Source organism: Panthera pardus, unplaced genomic scaffold (assembly GCF_024362965.1).
Source record: "Panthera pardus isolate Hobbes unplaced genomic scaffold, ASM2436296v1 HiC_scaffold_11, whole genome shotgun sequence".
NCBI lineage: Eukaryota > Metazoa > Chordata > Mammalia > Carnivora > Felidae > Panthera > Panthera pardus.
Window position 1 is genome coordinate 9,993,652 of NW_026526666.1, and position 23,479 is coordinate 10,017,130.

At 38.0% G+C, this 23,479-nt stretch overlaps 1 protein-coding gene across 2 annotated transcripts in view; it reads left to right on the top strand.

Annotated features, from left to right (window-relative positions):
* The window catches only part of PTPN22 (protein tyrosine phosphatase non-receptor type 22), a 59,403-nt gene extending 36,248 nt beyond the window's left edge, over positions 1-23,155 (top strand). Inside the window, exons 12-21 of one of the 2 annotated variants that reach the window (XM_053891003.1) lie at positions 250-323; positions 462-1,267; positions 3,438-3,521; positions 3,677-3,807; positions 6,258-6,285; positions 9,892-9,975; positions 10,225-10,340; positions 11,803-11,833; positions 16,699-16,776; positions 22,483-23,155. In XM_053891003.1, the coding sequence (XP_053746978.1) occupies positions 250-323; positions 462-1,267; positions 3,438-3,521; positions 3,677-3,807; positions 6,258-6,285; positions 9,892-9,975; positions 10,225-10,340; positions 11,803-11,833; positions 16,699-16,776; positions 22,483-22,547 (1,497 nt within the window). In that variant the 3' untranslated portion in view covers positions 22,548-23,155. The remainder of the gene's footprint in view (positions 1-249; positions 324-461; positions 1,268-3,437; positions 3,522-3,676; positions 3,808-6,257; positions 6,286-9,891; positions 9,976-10,224; positions 10,341-11,802; positions 11,834-16,698; positions 16,777-22,482) is intronic. The other variant, XM_019457893.2, reaches the window with a different exon arrangement.
* The last annotated feature ends 324 nt before the right edge of the window (positions 23,156-23,479 follow it).

Below are 23,479 nucleotides of genomic sequence, written 5' to 3' on the forward strand. Positions count from 1 at the left end.
AACGTCTGTCTTCAGCTCAGGTCATGATCTTGCGGTTCATGAATTTGAGCCTGATGGGTTGGTGAGTTTGAACCCCATATAGGGCTCGCTGCTGTCCGTGCAGAGCCCTCTTCGGATCCTCGGTCCCCCTCTCTGTCTGCCCCTCCCCCACTCACATGCTCACTCTCTCAAAAATAAATAAAACTTAAAAAAATAAAATATCTCATTGCCATTTCTTCACCAACAACCAATGTCTTATTTTTCTTGAAGATTCAAGCCAAGTATTCAGTTCTTGAGCAAAATCCCACCCTAGAAGCAGAGTCTTATTCTAATTTACCAAAAAGGTGAGTACAATTTTATACACCTCAGCGTTATCTAATTGTTTGGGGGAGTGCAAATCTCATGCTTAGAACTCATTGTGATGCTGGGAAGAGGCCTCTTTGGGGTGCTGCAGTACCATCATTGCTTTCTTTTTGTTTCAGTGGCATAGAAGAAGCAAAAATGGTGAAGCAACAGAATAAACAAAGGATAAGGCTGAAAAGTGCAGACGCTTCTTCCCTTGGCCTCAGGACTCCTGAAATAAGTGAAAAGGAAGGGTTAGTTTTACACCCTGCTGAACAGAGCAGTTCTTTTGACATTTTGGAGCTAAATTGTGGTTGTAACAAAAATGCGGACACAACCGTGAAATGGGAGCCAAAGGCATTTCCAATAGTTGGGGAGCCTCTTCAGAAACATCAGAGTCTAGACTGGAGCCCCGTTTTGTTTAATTCCAAACCTGCAAATGTAGCAGGGGGATATTTCAACTCAAAGGGGCCGATAACGCGGACCAAATCAACTTCCTTTGAACTGATGCAGCAAAGAGACACCAAGGAGCTGGATATCAAGGAGAATGTTTTGTGTTTGGAACCTCAACTGCACAACTCTCCTCTTGGGCGGGCTCAAAAAGCGATGCACGTTTCTTCAGCAGAACTGAATTATTCACTGCCAGCTGACTCTCGGCGCCAAACGGGCAATGCCTCTAATGCAAAGCAGCAGGACTCTAGTGCTGTTAAGGTGCATTCTTACATGTCCTTGGAAGATCCTTTTTTTTCATCGTTGTCGCCAAGTAGCACTGGTTCTAAGATGTCTCTTGATTTACCTGAGAGGCCAGATGGAACCGCTTTACCTCGTTCTCCACTGCCCGCGTCCTCCACAACCCTCTTCTCTTGCTACAATTCACAAGATTCTTTAGCACTGAGTTCTCCAACTGGTCACCCTCCACCCCTGGACCAAGAGACAGCAGTAGTCGGTAAAGTATTTCTAAAAGTGTGTATAACATTTTAGATTTCACTTTGTTTCTATAGAAGATTTGGTTTCTTCTCATCCCTGCACACCCCTCCCCTCATCTGTCTCTGCTTCTCCTCCTCAAAGAAGTAAGTTCCAGAAGTGTTTTAATGATGCGGTAAGTTAAAAAAAGGCAATAACAAACAAGTAATGGTTGATGAAACAGGCAGCAGAGGAGGCAGTCGGATCTATGCCAGTCAGAGTGCCTGTAAAGAAGGCAATCCTTATTTCTTGAAATGTGTGTGAGAGGTCCACAATTTACCCTTAATATGCAGAAACAACTTGCAAAGGAACAGCAGAAAGGATTTGATCAACAGCACCACATGGTCACTGGGGATTCTTATTACACTTTTTCTTTTTCTGTCTTTCTTTTTAAAAAAAAATTTTGAGAGACAGACACAGAGAGTGAGCAGGTGAGGGGCAGAGAGAGGGGGAGACATAGAATCTGAAGCAGGCTCCAGGTTCTGAGCTGTCAGCACAGAGCCCGATGCGGGGCTCGAACTCACAAACTGCAAGATCATGACCTGAGCCGAAGTCGGTCGCTTAACCGACTGAGCCACCCAGGCGCCCCTCTTTTTTTTTTTTTTTTTTTAAGTATATTTATTTGTTTTTAGAGAGAGTGCAAGTTGGGTGGGGCAAAGAGAGAGAGAGAGACAGAGACAGAGACAGAGAATCCCAAGCAGGTTCGGCACTGACAGCGTGGACTCTATTACGGGGCTCAAACTCACAAACTGTATGGTCATGACCTGAGCTGAAACCAAGAATCGGACACCCAGGCACCCCAAACGTTTTCATTTTTTTAAAAAAGATTTTATTTTTTTTTAAGTAATCTCTACACCCAACATGGGGCTTGAAAGCACAACCCCGAGATTAAGAGTCGCATGTTTCACTGACTGAGCCAGCCAGGTGCCCCCACTTGGGATATTTTTTGCACAATCATGTGGCTACACTGAGTTAAACAGATAGCTAAGAACTGAATTCTCTTACGTAGGAGTTGGAAGAGGAGGACCTGATTTCTTGCTGTTCTTGTGTAATAACTTAGTAGATGAGAATGTGTAGTTAGTATCCTGTGTAGGCCTTTAATCTTATATACACCTTTACGTTCATACTTTCTCACTTTTTTAATTCTAGATTTTTGCAAATTCATATTATTTTTGTTTTATTGAGTGGTTTGAAAGTAGAAGTAAATATCCTGTTAGAGATGACTAGAATAGCTTGATATGAAAGAATGTGAAGAAAAGAGCAAGTGTGACTCTACAGGTATATTATCAGAAATTTATAAATAACATTTTATGTGAATAAGAAGTAGAGAAAGCTTTTTTTCCTATAACATTATTTATTATATAGTTTCTTAATAGATGTGTGTATATGGTATATGTAGCTTTGTAACAAAAATGTTTTATCTGGATTTAGTTCCTTCTCTGATTATTTTATATACTTTGATCTTGTTTTATAATTTAAAGGATTTTTTTTTTTTTTTTTAGATACCCACAATATCTTAGACTTCTCTGAGTACCATCAGTAAAAACAAATCTTAGCTTTAGGGATTGTAGTGGCGTTGACATGTGTGCCACCTGGTGGCAGTTTCTTGTAATAGCATTTGAATTTTTCTATACAAATTCTGAATTTTTCTACAGAAAAATAGAAAACGCTGTTACACCATCATTTTGTAAAAAGGAAAAAAACATCATTATTCTTTATTGTAGAATAAAGAACGGATACTAACACATTTATAACTCTACCTACTCTGTCACTGAATCCTTGGCATGTTTCAAAGTGCTGTATCATCCTTTATTGTATATTCTATGTAAAACAAAAGGGTTGTATAGAAAACAATTCAAAACTTCATGAATCAATATAACGTTTTATATTTTCTTGACTGGTACTCAGTGACTCAATCAAAACATTTTTGGGCTTTTAAAAAAATTGTAAATTTTTAAGCAACAGCAAAACCTCCTGGGTTTGCAACTTAAATAAAATGGAAGAATTTATCTTGCTATCTCCTTGAGTAAACACATACCAGCTCAACTGTTGTAGCGATGTTTGATGGAATTTACATTGTGATTAGAACGTAAGAATTTCCTTTGGATTTTTCTAATTAAAAATTATGATTATATTTCTGACATTTTGGATAGCAACTTCTCCAAGGATAGATGATGACATTCCCCCTCCACTTCCGGAACGGACACCTGAATCTTTTATTGTGGTGGAGGAAGCCGGTGAGTACGGTTGAGTTAAGTGTAAAATAAAGTGTGGATTAACTAGATTACTTCTCAGGTCCTGTTGATGGTCTGTGTGCTATTGCTAAGTAACATTTGCTTTCTAAAAGAATGACAACACTCCTAAGAATTGGACCATATTTACTTTCTTTCAGGAGAATTTCCACAGACTGTTCCCAAATCCTTATCTTCAGCTGTGAAGGTAATAATTGGAACATCATTAGAATGCAGTGGAACATCTGAGTCAAAGAAATCTGGTGACTCTGTGAGACTTAGACCAACTAAGGTCGATAACTTTTTTTTTTTTCCTACTCATTTGGATTCAACAGACTGTAGTCCTACTTCCTGTATTTTTAGCACCTATCCACTCAGTAAGCACTAAGCAGTACTACTTGTAAAGCAACATGCTAGAGGATGTGGGAATAAAAAGATGTATGAGACACAATTATTGGGGCGCCTGGGTGGCTCAGTTAAGTGTCCAACTCTTGATTTCAGCTCAAGCCATGATCTCACGGGTTAGTTTGAGCCCCGTGTTGGGATCCATGCTGACAGCACGGAGCCTATTTGGGATTCTCTCTCCCTCTGTCTCTGCCCACCCCCACAAATAAACAAGTTAGCATTAAAAAAAAAGACACAATTATTGCCCTTAGGAAACTTACAGGTTGGAAGTGACTAAGGATGACTTAGTGAAAGAGGAAATATTTGAGCTGGTTCCCGAAGGACAGTTAAAGCAAAAATAAATGTTTCATAAGTAGGTAGCTTGTTCCTAGTAGTCATTTGGTAGGCTGTATTATGTTAGCTGTGATATCATAGTGTAGAGAATAATTTTTTGAATGACACGTCCATATTACTTAAGATAAAGTTTTTGGAATAATGCTCCCCACTTCTGGAAGAAAAACCTACACTTCAGTAATCTGTTGTGCATTTATATATTCTATGAACCAACTACCTTAAAATTTCAGAGATCAGAGAAGTAATTAACTAAACAAACATTTCAAAGTGCCTACAACTGCAATGCTGGCAGGCAAATATTCTCTATCTTTTTAATTACACTTTGAATTTATTAGTAATTATTATTGTTAATAATCTGCCCACATGTAATAGTCTTTATCTTAACAACTCCTAGAGCCAAAACAATCACTCCTTTTCTTTCTTTTTTTTTTTTTTTCCAACGTTTATTTATTTTTGGGACAGAGAGAGACAGAGCATGAACGGGGGAGGGACAGAGAGAGGGAGACACAGAATTGGAAACAGGCTCCAGGCTCTGAGCCATCAGCCCAGAGCCTGACGCGGGGCTCGAACTCACGGACCGTGAGATCGTGACCTGGCTGAAGTCGGACGCTTAACCGACTGCGCCACCCAGGCGCCCCAACAATCACTCCTTTTCTAATGTCATGAAGTAGTTTCAATTTCAACAATTTACCTCCCGTTAAATTTCCTGGGAAATGTGCTGAATAGGAAGGAAATAAATTTAAAAAAAGGATCAGTTTAAGACCAATTACTGTGACATATAAAAATCACTGTAAGGTTTGGAAGGGGATACTTGCAAACGATATATTCGATCAGGGGTTAATATCCAAAATATATAAAAAACTTACACAACTCAACACCAAAAAAACCTCAAATAATCTAATTTAAAAATGGGCAGAAGACATGAATAGACATTTTCCCAAAGAAACATAGAGATGGCCAACAGACACATGAAAAGATGCCCAACATCACTAACCAGCAGGGAAATGCAAATCAAAATCACAATGAGCTATCACCTCACACTAGTCAGACTGGCTAAAATAAAAAACACAAGAAACAAGTATTAGTGAGGATATAGAAAAAAAGGAACCCTCGTGCACTGCTGGTGGAAATGCAAACTGGTGCAGCCACTGTGGAAGACAATATGGAGGCTCCTCAAAAAGTTAAAAATAGAATTTCCATATGATCTAGTAATTCCACTACTGGGTATTTACTCAAAGAATATGAAAATGCTAATTCAAAAAGATATATGCACCCATATGTTTACTGTAGCATTATTTACAATAGCCAAGATATGGAAACAACCCAAGTGTTGTTTCCACACACACAAACACACACACACACACACACACACAGGAATATTATTTAGCTATAAAAAAGAATGAGATCTTGCCATTTGTGACAAAAAAGAGGGTATTGTGCTCAGTGAAATAAGACAGAGAAAGACACATGATTTCACTTATATACGGACTTTAAGAAGCAAAACAAACAAGGAAAAAAGAGACAAACAGAAAAACAGACTCATAACTATGGAGAACAAACTGGTGGCTGCCAGAGGGGAGGAAAAAGGGGAGATGGGTGAAATCAGTGAAGGGAATTAAGAGTATACTTATCTTGATGAGCACTGAGTAATGTATAAACTGTTGAATCATTATATTGTGCACCTGAGACTAATATAACTCTGTATGTTAATTATACCTGAGGTTTGAAAAATAATAAAACATTTTTAAAAAATTCGTAAGCTTGCTTTGAAAAAAAGAAAAAGAACAAAGAAATTTACAAGAAGAAAATAGAGCACTGTAAGAGTTAAGGATGCCTTTTCATAATTCAGTGAGTGCATTTATAAATTTGTAAAATAGGATCAACATTTCGTAACTGTCTCTGGAGGTATATGAAATATGATTTCAAAAATGTCTTTTATGGCTTTGAGTTTGTAAATTTGTGTACCTATCCTTCTTTCACTTTTCCTTTCTTTCTTTTTTTTAGAGTGTAAAACTGCGGAGTTCCCAGTCAGGTAAAAAAATTTCCCTTGGCTTTAGATGACATTTAGCCCTAAGAATTTATACTATAGGAATGACTCATTAAGTTTAGAGTAATTCACCTCAGGAGATGACATAGTTCCCATAATAGCTACCACTATTTATTGATTTATTTCTGATTTTCCTGGGCTAGGAGTTTTGTTTTGTCAAGGGCAAGGTAAACACAGGGTTTTAGAATTCTGTTCTTTCATATATATTCCTCAGAAAAAAAACAAAACCTCTTTCAGATAGAATCTCTTAAAGCTTTGCAGCATTTCTGTTTTATAGGTTTTACCATTGTTAGAAATGTGATTCTTTAGATCTTTAACTTGCTGTGCTTTTCCAGTACTTTTTTGAGCTTCACTTGTTTCATACATAGAATAACAACATCCACAGCTAACATTTATTGGGCATTGATAGGTAGTTTATATACATTTTAAGAGGTGGTAGTTGCCCTTAACATATTTATTCATATGAACATATTATTTAAATATGCGTAGGTTGTTTAACATTGAGATTAATGAGCACGGGCTTTGGAGTCGGAGAGGCTTTAGTTCAAATCCTTAGCCTACCAGTAGTTATCAAGATGCATAACCTTGGTTAAATTATATACTTCTTTATTGATTTTTCTCATTTATAAAATGAGGATAAAAGGACTCATTTCTTAGAGGATTTTTGTAACAGTTAAGTGAGATAATGCAGAAAGAGCTTTTAACACAGTGGTTGTCAAATAGTAAGCTCTCATTAAATGTTACCTATTATCATTTTTATTAGATAATTACTAAATAAGCAATTCCTAAGTAAGTTCAGTATGCTTTATACAGTGTTAGAATGGGCAGGATATATAAGAAAGGGTACTGTTTAATGTTTATATGCAAATTGGGTAGACAAAATTGATAACTTGGAACCATTAACTGATAATCTGTGTGGCACTGATTATAATCACCAGGAGTCTGGAAAAAGGGGAGGTATCACTGGAGTGGTTAGGAAAGGCGTCACTGAGTAGAAAAAAGAAACTTAAGAATATGGTTAGAGGAAAAAGGAGGGGATCAGGGTAACATTCCAGGAGCAGGGATTGGGATAACATTGATTTCAAAGGTAGCAATAAGCATTATGAGCATAGAGAAATGGTGAGTAGGTTAATTTAATTGCACTAGAGGATCTATTTGGGAAATATGGAAATAAATTTGGATGGATAAAATGTGGAAAGATTGTAAAGGATTTTATTTATTTAATTCTGAAGGAATTTTTTAATTAATTTTTTTTAATGTTTATTTATTTTTGAGAGAGAGAGAGAGAGAGAGCGAGCAGGGGAGGGGCAGAGAGAGAGGAACACACAGAATCCGAAGCAGGCTCCAGGCTCTGAGCTGTCTGCACAGAGCCTGATGTGGGCTCACCAGCCTTGAGATCATGACCTGAGCCATAGTCAGCTGCTCAACCGACTGAGCCACCCAGGCATTCCAATTCTGAAGGATTTTTTTAAATGTTTATTTATTTTTAAGACAGAGAGAGATAGAGCATGAACAGGGGAGGGTCAGAGAGAGAGGGAGACACAGAATCTGAAATAGGCTCCAGGCTCTGATCTGTCGGCACAGAGCCTGATGTAGGGCTCGAACCCACAAACTGTGAGATCATGACCTGAGCCGAAGTTGGATGTTTAACCGACTGAGCCACCCAGGCATCCCCCAGTTTTGAAGGATTTTAAAGTTAGACAGATGAAATATCCAAGTCAAGGAAACCTATACAGAGAGAAAGCCGATTCATGGTAGCCAATCTAATCCAGGAAGAATGGGGAGTGACTGCTAAATGGGTACAGAGTTTCTTTTTAGGGTGATGAAAGTGGTCTGGAAATAGGTAGTGGTAATGATTGCATAGCACTGTAAATGCACTGTCATTAGTGGCAAATTTTGTTATGTGTATTGTATCATACACACATAGAGCTAGGCAAAAGAATTTCAGTTTAATGCGACAAGTAATAAGCATTGTAGGTTCTTCATCAGGGTAGAAATAAGATGAAAATGGTATTTTAGGAAGATATTTGGCAGGGTATCATTCACTGAAAGTTAGTTTTAGTTCTCAGTGTATTCCCTAATGGCAAGCTGGAAGATGATAAGCGACTTCAGGGTAGTTATCAAATATTTATTAAGTGCCTACTATATGCCAGTGATTGCACTAGGAGCTGGAAATAAGCAGTGTACTTTATTTTGCATATCATCCAGCGTATAAGAAATAAACAAGAGAACTTGATTTAGAGACAAATCCTAAGGCTAAAGAACCCAAAGACTAGAGACAGGTAAAACTCTAGCATTGAACCACATTTTCATTTTCAAAAGACATTACTATAATTATACTCAGTACTGTATGATATTATACACCATTTGTATCTTTAAGCCTCACTGTGTGGGAAAATAGCTCTATTATTTAAAATTCTGGGGCGCCTGGGTGGCTCAGTCGGTTGAGCGGCCGACTTCGGCTCAGGTCATGATCTCGCGGTCCGTGGGTTCGAGCCCCGCGTCGGGCTCTGTGCTGACAGCTCAGAGCCTGGAGCCTGTTTCAGATTCTGTGTCTCCCTCTCTCTGACCCTCCCCCGTTCATGCTCTGTCTCTGTCTCAAAAATAAACGTTAAAAAAAAAAATAAAATAAAATTCTTTACATCATGGAAAATCTCAAACACATTTTAAACATCCCATAATAGCATTATCACACCAATGAAATGAACAATAATTCCTTAATATTAATCTAGTATCCAGATTTTATTCAATTTTCTCAAATTGTCTCAAAAATGTTTTTTTACAGTTGGTTTATTTGAATATGGATTCAAAGACTACACACTGCATTTGGTTTATAGATTTGTTAAGTCTTTTAAAATCTGTAACAGTTTTCCTTCCTTTTTATATTTTCTCATGCCATTTATTTGTAGAAGAGCATGGGTCATTTGTCAGAGACTGCGGATATTCCAGATTTCCCTGTTTGTATTCTCATGGTTTTATATAGCATGCTACTCTATCCCCAGGATTCTATGTAAAATGGTAGTTAGAACTAGAAGCTTGATTAATTTTAAGTTCAATTTCTTTGGAAGAATACTGTTCTCTCCCCCCCCCCCCCGCCTTTTTAAAAATTGTTTATTATTTTTGAGAGAGAGAGAGAGACAGCATGGGGGAGGGGAAGAAAGGGGGGGAAGGAAAGGGGAAGGGGGAGGGCAGAAGGTGGAGGGAGGGGAAGGCGGTGGGGGCGGGGGACAGAGTATCTGAAGAGGGCTCTGTGCTGACAGCAGAGAACCTGATGCATGGCTCAAACTCATGAACCATGAGATCATGACCTAAGCCTAAGTTGGATGCTTAACCAGTTGAACCACCCAGGTGCCCCTGGAAAAATTCTTTTCTACGTGAGCTAAAAGTTTTTCATGAATCATAGTCTCCTTGGCTAAAAAACTAGAAGAACAAAATTCTTGAGGTTCCAGTTATTGTTTGGTCATTTTTTATTTGCTTGTTGTGGGTTAATATTGAAAAGTTGGAAAAGTTATACAACACCAAAAAGGGATTTTGACTTATAACTTTTGATTGATGGATTTGTTTTGTTTTGTTTGTATTCTCTTATCACAGATCTACATCAAGATCGGTCTTCTCCTCCCCCACCTCCACTCCCTGAAAGAACCCTGGAGTCCTTCCTTCTTGCTGACGAAGATTGTAAGTGGAAGTACATTCCTCTCAAAAAAGCTATAAAAATGAGACTTCTAACAGATTAACAATAAAATAGGACCTAAACTGAAAAGGCATAAAGAATGGTTAAACAAGAGAAAAATAATACATTTAAAAAAAACCCAAAATGTATTGTAAAAATAATGCATAAAAAAGCAAAGCTAAGAATTACCGAATATATACCTATACATATCCCAAAGGCTTAAAAAGCTATGTAACAAAACATTTTTTTTTAAGGTATGCAGGCTCAGTCTATACGGACCTATTCTACTAGCTGTCCTAACACCATGGAAAATTCAACATCTTCAAAGCAGACATTGAAGACTCCTGGAAAAAGTTTCACAAGGACTAAGGTAAAGAAGATGGGAGTTTTAAGAAACATGCCAGAGGCTTTCCATTTCTTTTTTTTTTTTTAATTTTTTTTTAACGTTTATTTATTTTTGAGACAGAGAGAGACAGAGCATGAACGGGGGAGGGTCAGAGAGAGAGGGAGACACAGAATCCGAAACAGGCTCCAGGCTCTGAGCGGTCAGCACAGAGCCTGACGCGGGGCTTGAACTCACGGACCGCGAGATCGTGACCTGAGCTGAAGTCGGCCGCTTAACCGACTGAGCCACCCAGGCGCCCCAGAGGCTTTCCATTTCTGATGGTGTTCATACCCTCCACCTTTCCCCTGCTGCCAGAATCAAGAGGGAAACTAGATTATTTATAAGAGCAGCTGATTTGGAAAGACAAGACTGATAATCATTAGGGGAACTGATTAAATAAATTATAAATCAAAGTATATGCATATAATGAAATACTATATAGCTAAAAAAAAAGAATGAGGACTCTGTCAGTGTATTTATATATAATTTATTAACTTTTCTTTAAAAGGTAGAAAATATGGTCTCTATTTGTAATATGTGTTCATAAGAGATTCTGGAAAGGTACATAAGGAACTAACAATAATGTTTATCTGTGGGGGGAGTGTTAGAAACTGGGTGGATGGAGAACAAAGATGGGAGCATTTTTTACTACCATATTTTGAATCATAAATAAATGACTTATTTTCAAAAATTTAAACAGACATTGTCCAAAAAATAATGTATTAAATATGTATTATATAGAAGAATACAGTTTCATTATGTATTGGGAAAACAGAAATATCATAAAGGATATCTACCTGCCATTGAAAAGACTACAGGTAATCTATTGGAATAGAATGCCTATCTGAGAAACAACATGAAAATATAAAAAGAACGAAATACCATGGAACAGATTAAAATAAACACGCTGAGGCAATGTGAAGAAAAGAAGAAATCTGGGTAGGTTCCTGGAATAGATAAGTTAGAGACTTCACCCTCAAGGAGGCTGAGTGGGTTTTCTGAGTGGAGGGAGAAGGAAGTGGTATGGTAACAGTATGGAGTGGACCTTAGTAAATTTAGTTGGGGATACGTTTAGCAAAAGTTCTTGGCTACAATGGGAATGGCTGTGTATCACAGCTATCTTCAGAAGCCATTGAGGATTCTGGAACGGTCCTAATAAAGAAGAGAAGTGGAAACTCCCATCTTTTTCCTCTGATATTTTGAGAACATTCTTTCAAAATACATAGGGGGATTCTTATGGAGGTGGGAAAAATGGCAAGACAAAATCAAGTGGAGGCTTTGCACTGAATTCAAATAACAAGGTGGAAAAATAATTTTGTGTGTTTTGAAGGCTATTTTTAAGGAAATTAATCCTTTTGACTGCCGTCTGTATTTCTACTTGATTAAAGTATTTTGGATTTCACAGGAAAACAAGAGAAGACTAACGTGTCCCTTTTCATTTTTGTAGAGCTTGAAAATTTTGAGAAACATGAAAAAGAGTAAGTTTCTTTATACTTGTTTTTTAGAATAAGTACACTGCTTCCACAATTGTGTAGTTTCCCCTTATATAACCACTCTGGGAAAAAATTAACATTATTGTTCCTATACAGGGCCTTGCTGGGGCCCTGCGTATCAGACCAATCACCTCTAGGCCTTGTACTGTGCTAGGCTCTACAATGGTAATATTGGAAGGGAGTAAGGAGGGGGGAGGGGTTTCTGTTTAACAGACAGGAATAATAATACGATATTTGGCACTTTCTACCCATCCTAAGATGCTGTCATGCAAGTGTGTTATTTAAAATTCCTAGCAGTCTAACCTCAGATGTATTTTCTTTGAAAATAGTCACAGCAAAGCATATTGTGAAACAAATGTGTTGATTTAACGAAACAAGCAGAGTATTGACACATTACCATTTTTGCCAAGTATTATTAGCAATAAAAGTCTGTTGCTTATTTTTTTTTTTGCTATATTGTAATGAAAACAAAACTGAAAAACTCCTGAAACTGTGGCAAACTGATTATCTTAGAAATCCTTATTTACAACTAAAAGTATATAAAGCATTGTGATACACTTTTTATAAATTCGATCCACTTGGTCAATCATCAAGGACCCAACAGCTATTTGGTATTATACTGGTGTTAGAGGGAGGGACAAAGAGCACTGAGAAAACATGATTTATGGTATCGCCTATATAAGAAGGCTTATAGCTGAATCTAACCCATTTCTTCTGAGTTTTTACTCTACTTCCCTGTCAATAGACTTGTGCTCACCTGCTTTCATTGACACCACACCTGATCTTGGAAGTGAACAGATTTCTCACCTACGATGGCTAAAATATGATTGGGAAATATACTCTTTCCTCTAATGTGAGTCAAAAGAGAATTTAAACATTTCGGAGGAAATTGTAGTATAAAACAGGGGAAATAAAATAGCCCAAAGCAAAGAAGTGACGGACTTGAATAGCTAGCCAGTTTGGTTTGAAGAGCTTAGCTTATGAAACACCCAATTTTCTTTCTTAAAAAAAAAAAAAAGAAAAGAAACTATATAGCTCCAACCCTATCTTGGGGATATCAAACAAAGACACAGACACTTCAGGTAAATTTAGGTTGGCATAGATTCAATATGTGGTGAGATACTCAGAGACTCTGAGTATTATTTCTGAGTAAGACCTCCCAGATCATTCTCTAGGTCTAGGCTAATTTCAATTTCTCAGCTGCCTTTATCCTCTGGTCTTTTGTCCTTAAATGAAGAACTGGCCCTTAAAATATCTGACCCTTAAAACTGATCCTGAAGCTTGAGATTTATCTGCCTGTACTTGGGAAAAATGTCCTCTTCCCCTTCCAGATGGTTTATGACTCTTGAATTCCAGATGTTCTCCCTTTAGCCTGGATCTCCAACTGGTCTGTAGTTAAAGCTGGTCCTAATTTTGATAAAGTAAGGATTCTTCACCTGTTGTTTTAAGCCAGCATTTAAACATAGTATCCATGCATTCGCTGAATATTCATTGAGTGCCTATTAAGTGCTAGGCATTCTGTAAGGCACTGGGTGTATGATGGTATGTAGGTATTGGGCTATCCCTCTGTGGAACTTAAGTCCAGTTAGGGATTCAGACATTAAACAAGTAAATTCACAGATACATGCATAATAATGCATGATGATAGATGCTGTGCAGGAAACCAAGAGGGTCATTATGAGAGAGAATAAAACAAAGGGGATCTATTTTAGAACGAGTGGTCCAGGAGGCCCTTTCTAAGTAATGATTAAACCTGAGACATGAAGGAGCAGCCAGCCAGGAGAAAAGTGGGGAGAGGACCCCTCCAGATAGAGGGAGTAGCAAACGTAGAAGCTCTCGAGTGTGGGTTTGGTGTGTTGTAGGAACTGAGAGGAAGCCATCGTAGCTGCAGGGTATTATGAGGAGAGAGCAATAAAGTGTGGTGACTGGCAAGATGGTGGTGGTGGGGGAGAAGGTAGTTAAACCCTTATGGGTCATGTTAAGTAGTTTAGAGTTTATTGTAAGTGCAATGGTTGAAGAGCTTTAAGCGGAGACGTTACATGAGCTGGTTTTTTTCTCTTTTTTATAAAGTTTATTTATTTTGAGAGAGAGAGAGAGAGAGTGCATAGGCGTGTGTGTGCACGGGCAAGCACAAGTAGGGGAAGGACAGAGAGATCGGGGGAGAAACAGAATCCCAAGCAGGCTTGGTGCCACCATTGTGGAGGTCAAACCCACCAACTGTGAGATCATGACCTGAGCTGAGATCAAGACTCCCACCCCCAACCGACTGAGCCACCCAGGTGCCCCACATGATCTGTTTTTTAAAAAGATCTTCCTGGCTGCTGTGTGGAGAGTGAATCATAGGGTGACAAGAATTAAAGCTATCAACCATGATGCCTGATGCCTGATGCCTACTTTTGGTGGGAAACTTTTAATTACTCAGATACCCTTCAGTTGCAAGGGATAGAAAACCCAACTTAAGCCAGCTGAAGCAGAAGAGGGGAATTCGTTGGCCTGTAACCAAGAGCTCAAATGATATAATCAGGACCCAATCTCATGCCATATCTCCACCTTTGTTTTACTCTGTGTTAGCTCATTCATAGGCAGGCTTTTACCATGTGGTTTCAGGCTTATGATGGAAAAAATGAGCTGTTTCCTGGTTGCTCAAGCAATAGTCCGATGACTAGTGCTGCTGATTGGGCCTGCCTGTGTTGGTTTGGTTCATTTGTCCAACCTTGAACCAATTATTGCCAGTATATTCTGATTAAGCAGAATCAGAATGGACACTGACCAGTAAGGAATGAGGTCAGACCTAACTGCTATGATCATGGCAATGTACCAACTGAAAATTAGCCCTAGTCATAGGTCAGTTCCTTGATCTAATGGTAGAATCAACTTCACCAGAAGTATGGACACTGACAATTGGGCTGGGGTGGTTTCTTAAAGAAAAACTCAAGTTCTGTTATCAGAAGAAGGAAGAATTAACGCTGGGCAGGCCAGCATAAATGTATCTGTGACATGATACAATTCTACTGAAGCTGCCATAGGAAAAAACCAAGATATTTCATTAAATGAAAAAAGTAAATTGGGGCACCTGGGTGGCTCAGTCCGCTGAGCGTCTGACTTCAGCTAAGGTCATGATCTCACGGTTCGTGAGTTCCAGCCCCACGTTGGGCTCTGTGCTGACAGCTCAGAGCCTGGAGCCTGCTTCGCATTCTGTGTCTCCCTCTCTCTCTGCCCCTCCCCTGCACACGCTCTGTCTCTCTCTCTCTCTCAAAAATAAAGAAACATGAAAAAAAATTTAAAAGAAAAGAAAAAAGTAAATTATAGGATAATCAGTCTTGTTTATATAATAGCCTAATAACAAAACTAAGTACTTACAAGTATATCAAGTTCAACCACATGGCATGCCATTTTCCAAAAACAAAAAGCAAACAAACAAACAAAAAAAACAAATTGTGGCAAGCCAGTATGCAAAGCAGCAATTCCCTTTGATATATTTATTTGCAGAATCTTTCGTCTCCTGTTATAAAAAAAGACAATACTCCCTCCTTTTGGCATAATTGTTTTCTTTCTGAAGGATGTATACAGCTCTCAGCTCATATGCATTATGGTGATGATTGATATGTCCTCAACTTTCTTACCTTCATGCACATCTTATGCGTGTCTCTCTCCTCAGCGCCTAGCCCAATGCTTGGCACATAAAAGATATTCAATAAATATATATTTTAATAGAATCTGATTAAAATTCATTACGTCCCGCAGGGCTTCATACTCAAGTACCTCCACGGAGAGGGAGGTTTTTCTCAAATTGTAACATTAGCCATGTGTTTACAAACATAGATGCAGTCCTCACGCTGCATACTGAAAATGTTGAAAACCAAAAAAGGGTGACTTTTTAATAATTTCTCCCCAATCATATGCTGTTTTTACACAAAGTTTTATAGAAAGTTTATACAAACCTGAAATTATTATTTTTTTCACTGCTAGATAGTGCACGTGCAAAATGTGGACGATGTGAAAACTGGAGTGTTTTTAAAATTGGGCAGAAATTGATACATGAATATATTAGGGTGCTGGGAAGAGAAACATTTTTTATTTTATTTTATTTTTTTAGTGTTTTATTTATTCTTGAGAGAGAGAGAGAGACAGAGCACAAGCAGAGGAGGGGCAGAGAGAGAGGGAGACACAGAATCCAAAGCAGGCTCCAGGCTCTGAGCTGTCAGCACAGAGCCCAATGCGGGCCCGAACTCACAAACCGTGAAATCATGACCTGAGACAAAGTCGGACGCTTAACTGACTGAGCCACCCAGGTGCCCCGAGAAACATATTTTTAAGCCTATCTATTAGTAGCTAACGTAGCAAAACAAAGCGATATAATAATGTTTTGGGGAGATTCTGGGCCTCTATAATGGGAAAAAGGTAGGCTGGAGAGTGAAGATATTCCAGGAATAAAGGATGCTATAAGAAAAACCATAGATGAAGTCATGTGGAAAACAAATGATTTAAAAGTGTCTTAAGAGTGATGAGTGCAAAGTAAAATGAAATCAAAAGCCACAGTTTGAATCCCCCCCAAAGCCGTTTCACAATGTAATGGATGTTATTCCTGAATACTCTGGTGATTTTCTTTAGTGTTGGGCTTTACTATACAATCTGTTTGCAAAGAAAAGATACCCCCTCCCCCCCATCACACACACAAAAGAGTTAACCCATTTGTAAGTAAGCATCTGTATTTTGTGGTATTTTATAGTAATATGTTAATTTGGGAGTCTTAATTACTTTGGAGGAAATATTTCAAGTTATGTGTCCTGATAAACAGTAATCAGAGTTTGTCTTCATCTTTTCCCTTACATTTTTTCTTTTGATTCTAGGTGTCTCTAATTCTTCTCCAGCAAACAAGCCTGCAGACTCTGTTCAGTCAAATCGCTCCAGCTCCCTTCTGAATTTTGGTATGTGTGTTATTTTCCAGCACAGTTTAAAAAAAAAATGTTTATCTTGTAGTATGAACTTTAAATAGGATTCAAGGTTGATATATAGCTCCTTATATCTATATTTTTTCCATGCAATTTATCTTTTTATTTTTGACCTTAGCTACCTCTTAACATCTTACCTAGGATGGAATTGCCTAGGACAGCAGAAAATAAAGCTAGGTAACCACATGATTATGTTGCCATGTAGTAAATGAATGTGTGACTAGCCAAACGAAGAATTCTGAGATGCTATGAGACTCTAGTTCATATCTAATCAAAGTTATAAAAAATACATGAGTGTGGTCATAAGAACAACACTTGCCATCTAATTTTATAGAACTCGTTCTACAGTAGGGGCTGAAGCACAATCCTGACAGTTTAAAGGAATTGTTTGCCCCACTGTCCCAAACTATAAACTATAAACCTAAAATGATAATTTTATGGGGTACTTGGGTGGCTCAGTCGGTTAAGTGTCTGACTTCGGCTCAGGTCATGATCTCACGGTTCATGGGTTTGAGCCCCACGTCAGGCTCTGCGGTGACAGCTCAGAACCTGGAGCCTGCTTGGATTCTGTGTCTCCCTCTCTCTCTGCCTCTCCCCAGCTTGCACTCGTCTGTCTCTCAAAAATAAACATTAAAAAAAAAAAGAAAAAAATGATAATTTTATATTATTTTAAGCATCCTATTATTCTATATGACATAAATTCATGATACTATGTAAGATAGTATCACATATACTATAAATATTTGTAAGGAATGTAGTAATTAGTGTAGGCTATAATTACTTAAAATTATTACCCAAAAAGCAGACCTCCCTCCCCCTCCCCCAGGAAAGGATCTGGGAGCCCCCATGGTACCCTGGGACAAGACCTTGAGAACTGTTGCTGTGTGGTATTGTCCTTATTTGTATGGTCAGAATTGGGTTGCTGCCACATCCAGATTGCAGGTAGCAAGAAGATAAGAGAAAAATATGTAAGAGGTGAGATCTCCTCTTCTGGTCTTGAGGTATCGGCCTGGAAGTGGCAACATCGCGTCAGCTCACATTAGGTTGAGAATTTGGACATATGCTACATCTAAATTGCAAGAGTAGCTGGGAAAAGTAGTAACACTGGGTGGGCAGTTGTTGAAATACAATTCTATTCCTGAAGAACCAAGGAAAGGTTCTGGTGGACAGGTAGCAATCCCTGGCCACACCTGGATTATGGTCTCCATTTCACCTTGGCAAAATATCAACTAGAATCTCTGGATACATTTTTTGGGGTGAAAAATTTTATTTGGGGGCACCTGGGTGGCTCAGATGGTTTGACTCTTGGTTTCAGCTCAGGTCATGATCTCACAGTTTGGGGTTTGAGCCCTACATCGGGTTCTGTACTGACAGCTTGGAGCCTGCTTGGGATCCTCTCTCTCGCTCTCTCTACCGCCTCCCTCACTAGCGCCCTCTCTCTCTTTCAAAAATAAACATTAAAAATCTTTATCTAGATTATATTGTCTAAGGTTTAAAATGTTAGAGAAAAAGAAGTTACTATTCTTTTTTTGTTTAATTTTTTTTTAATGTTTATTTATTTTTGAGACAGAGAGAGACAGAGCATGAACAGGGGAGGGGCAGAGAGAGAGGGAGACACAGAATCTGAAACAGGCTCTGGGCTCTGAGCTGTCAGCACAGGGCCCAACGCGGGGCTCGAACTCACGGATCATGAGATCATGACCTGAGCCGAAGTCGGACGCTTAACCGACCAAGCCACCCAGGCGCCCCAAAGAAGTTACTATTCTTATGAAATCATTTAGTTAAAAAATTCATACAGATTATCATATACCCCATGAAAAAAACACACAAAACTTTGCCTGGAACACAAATGTTCCCTTCCTTCCTTCCTTTCTCTCCATCAGTGATACCACTTGAGTAACTCATGACCCATCTAACTTTACAACAATCTGTGATCTAATATGAAGATAAAATATTGAAGAGCTGCCTCCATAATATATTTCTTCTCAAATATGCTTAGATTTGAATATTTACTTACTTAAAAAGCACAACTCTTTCACTGGCTCTTTTTTTTAATTTGTGTTTTTTAACGTTTATTTATTGTTTTGAGAGACATAGAGAGACAGAGCACAAGTTGGGGAGGGGCAGAGAGAGAAGGAGACACAGAATCCAAAGCTGGCTCCAGGCTCTGAGCTGTCAGCACAGAGCGCGACGCGGGGCTCAAACCCACGAACTGTGAGATCATGACCTGAGCCGAAGTAAGATGCTTACTTAACTAAGCCACCCAGGCGCCCCCTTTTTTCTTTTTAATGAAGGAAGCAATATAAATTGTAGTAATAATTTACATACAAAAGTTTTTAATTTTGAATAAAAATTCTGTTTATAAACATTTTTATTTTTTCTGAATTGGCCTACATGCAAAAAAAGGTAGCTTGCTGGGGCACCTGGGTGGCTCAGTTGGTTAAGTGTCCAACTTTGGCTCAGGTCATGATCTCACCATTTCTGAGTTCGAGCCCCATGTTGGGCTCTGTGCTGACAGCTCAGAGCCTGGAGCCTGCTTGGGATTCTGTGTGTGTGTGTGTGTGTGTGTGTCTCTCTCTCTGCCCTTCCCCCGCTCATGCTCTGTCTCTCAAAAATAAAATAAACAGTAAAAAAAAAAAAAAAAAAAAAAAAGGTAACTTGCTATTGTTCTAAATTATTCAGAATTGATCAGTGAAAAAGACTGAATGCAGGTATTTCTTTCAGGTTTCAGATACTTGGTACTTACATATTATGTTCTTACTTCTATTCTCAGTTTACTTGGGTTGCAGTCAAGCTACCTGGACTGAATGGATGAGTTTGTGACTATTTGTGTGAAGCTATTTAACCTGAAATATTCTTCCTTCTATTTTCTTTTTTATCACTCAGAGGAGTAAAATGTGTATGAACTTGGCTGTGTGCCTCTCCCCCAATTTTTTTTTATCATCACCATTATTCAATTTAATATTAGTAGTTTTCTTGTTTTTATCTTCTTTTCTTTTCTTCCATACTCACCTTTTCTTCTAGTTCTGGTATGGGTTTTTTTTTTTTTTTTGTGGTTCTGATTGAGACAACACTTGAGTGTTTATCATGTGCCATGCATTGTGCTGGATGCTTTAAGAAATATCTCATCTGACCTTTTCATCAGTTCTGTAAGGTGTACAATACCCACAATTTTGGAAGATGATGGAATTAAAGGTTTAGGAATATTTTTAGTTTTCCATGTTCTGTTCTCCCCTTGCATTTCAAAGCTTTCATTGTTCAATTTGAGTGCCTAAAGTTGTTAATTTTCAGAGTGCCTTGAAAATATACCTTCATCACAGAAAAGTCCTATGTTGCTAAAGTGATAAAGAGCTGATGTTATCAACCTGCAAATCTTTTTGAAAGGATCCAGAAACAATTTTCATTGGTTCTGCACAATTTCCTTGTCCTCCTTCTTTTGAGGAGAGAGAGGGGGCAGAGAGGAATGTTTGAAGGAGACAGATAAATAAAAGTGATTACTTTAGCTTTTCACGATTGTTTATTAGTTTATTTTCCTAAGCTTTTGAAACAATATCTTAGTAAATTGAGGGCTTTCTGGGCCGAAGTAGAAATATACCTGAATTTTTTTGTTTTTTGTTTTTTTTTGGGGGGGGGGGCACAAGTGAGCGAGGAGCAGAGAGAGAGAGAATCCCACAAGGGGCAGAGAGAGAGAGAAAGAGAGAGAGAAAAGTGGGGCTTGTGTTCACCTGAAGGGGGGTTCGTGCTCACCAGATGTGGGACTTGAACTCACGAACTGTGAGATCATGACCTCAGCCGAAGTCAGATGCTTAATGACTGAGCCACAAAGGTACCTGAAATATGAGTGAGTTTAATATAATAATTTTGTAAAGCAATAGTGCTTATTTTTCTGAAATTGAAATTTCCCAGGCTTTTTTTTTTTTTTTTTATGTGTGGTAGGAGAAAAGATGTAGACATAGGATATTACTTAAAAAAACTGAACAATTCAAAAATGGGCAAAGGACTTGAAAAGACATATTTCTGGAAAAAGACATATGAATGGCCAACAGGTGTGTGCAAAGATGCTAGATATCACTAATCATCAGGGAAATGCAGATCAAAACCATAGTGAGATATCACTTCACATGTGTCAGAATGGCCATTATCAAAGAGACAATAGACACATGTTTGCTAGGCTGTGGAGAAAGGAGAGTCCCATACATTGTTGGTATGAATGTGAACTGGCGTAGCCATTACGGAAAACAGTATGGAAGTTCCTCAAAACATTGAAAATAGATCTATTACATGATCTGGTAATCCTACTTCTGGGTATCTATCTAAAATAAGTGAAATCCTTACCTCAGAAGAGGTATCTGCACCTCATGTTCACTGCACCATTATTTACAACACACAAGACATGGAAAGAACCTAAGTTTCCACTTGACAGATGAATGGATAAGGAACATGTGTTATATATACATTTCATATGTATATATATGCGTATTATTCAGCCATAAAAAAGAAGGAAATCCTGCTGTTTGAGACAACATGAATGAAACTTGGGGGTATTACATGAAATAAGTCAGAGAAAGACAAATACTGTATGTATCACTTATATGTGGAATCTAAAAAAGCTAAACTCACAGAAATATACAGTAGAATGGTGGTTGCCAGGGGCTGGGGGAAATGAAGAGATGTTGGCCAAAAGGTACAAACTTCCAGCTGTAAGGTGAATAAGTTCTGGGGGTCTAACATACAGCAGGGTAATTATATATTTAACAGTACTGTATTCTATACTTGAAAGTTTAGAGTAAATCATAAATGTAATCACCACAAAAAATGGTACTTATATGAGATGGAGGTCTTACCCAGCCTTAATGTGCTAATCATTTCACAATACATACATGTATCAAATTATCATGTTGTATACCTTAAATTTAACATGTTACATGTCAATAATATGTCAGTAAAACTGGGGAAAAAAAAGGGGAGCCTGATGGCTCAGTCAGTTAAGTATCTGACTTCGGCTCAGGTCATGATCTCATGGTTTGTGGGTTTAAGCCCCGCATGGGGTTCTCTGCTATCAGCGTGGAGCCCACTTTGGATCATCTGTCACCCTCTCTGCCCCTCCTCCGCCCTCTCTCTCTCTCAAAAATAAACACACATTAAAAAGAAACTTGGAAGAAAAGGATATTACAATCGATCCTTGAACAATTTGGGGAATAGGTATGCCCCCCTGACCCCCATGTATTTGAAAATCTGCAAAAGTTAAAATTTCCCAAAACTTAACTACTAATAGTCTACTGTTGACCTGAAGTCTTATGCTTATCTTATATCTATCTATCTATCTATCTATCTATCTAGATATCATATGCTGTATTCTTACAGTAAGCTAAAGAAAATGTTCAAGGGTCAACTGTATATGCTGAATTACTAAAGATTGTTATAACCAGGGTTCTTCATCTAATTATTACCATTAGTAAATTTATAAGTGTTCTACACATTTAAAATGTTATTAGTATTGTTAACATTTATGCACTAACTTAATTACTGTGCCTTTATAATCTATTATTAATTGATCAAAGATGTTGCCTAACGTTTTGAAAAAAAAAAATCCATGTACTTGCATACATTATAACATGCTCTAAAATCTAAGTATTCATTTCTATATACTAAAAAACTTTTCCATTTTATTTTTGTTCCCAGGGTTTGCAAATCGTTTTTCAAAACCCAAAGGACCAAGGAAACCACCAGCGACTTGGAATATTTAACACAACTTTGGAATATAGCTGCAAGTGCATCTGGAAATAAAACTACTGGAATACTGCTAGCTAAAATAAGTGTTCCATATTTATAATTTCAACAATGAAGACCCTGTAATGTTTAATAGCAATATTAGAAAAGCCATATTCAAAGAAGTGCCAGAAGTTTTACAGTTTCATCTCATTTGCATTGGGTTGGAAACTGGAAATAAGTTTGTCACTTGGGATTATGTAGAGAATGCTGGATGAGAAAGTTTTAGAATGGACTTATTTTTCATTTTGGAAGTTATTTTTATTCTACTTAAGCAGAAACTTCAAAATATTTGTAAGAACTGGATCTCAACGGAATGTCTGCATTGCCAGATTTTACAATAGCAAGTGTTTCACAAAATCTGACTTGTGGTTGTGGCACAAAATGATACAAAATGACTGCTTGTGACAATGACTATTCCCTGGGAGTTATTTTTGCCTAAATGGAGTATACCTTGCACATCTTCCCAAAGGTGGAAAACCAGAGTAGTAAGAAAAGGAAACGTTATAATTAAGAGAATAAATAATAATGAAAATAATTTCATATCATATTTCAATAATGAAAATAATAAAAGAATAATGAAAATAATTTTTGTATTTGGATATACCAACTAACAGGATGTTCAACTACATTTCTGGTAAATTTTAACCAAAGTTCTTCAATTACCAAATCTAGAAGAATAATCAACAAAATCCTTATCTTTCGGTAGCATTTTCTTCATTTCAAAGGTCCTGTATTAAACATGTGCAACTTACATCCAACCAGTCAGAGGTACTACTAATTTAAAAAATTTTATTTGGGGGGGGGGGGGAGAGGTGAGGGAGGGGCAGGGAGAAAGATGGAGAGGGAGAGGGTGGGAGGGAGAGAGAGAGGGAGAGAATATTTAAGTAGGCTCCTGCTGTCACCGGGC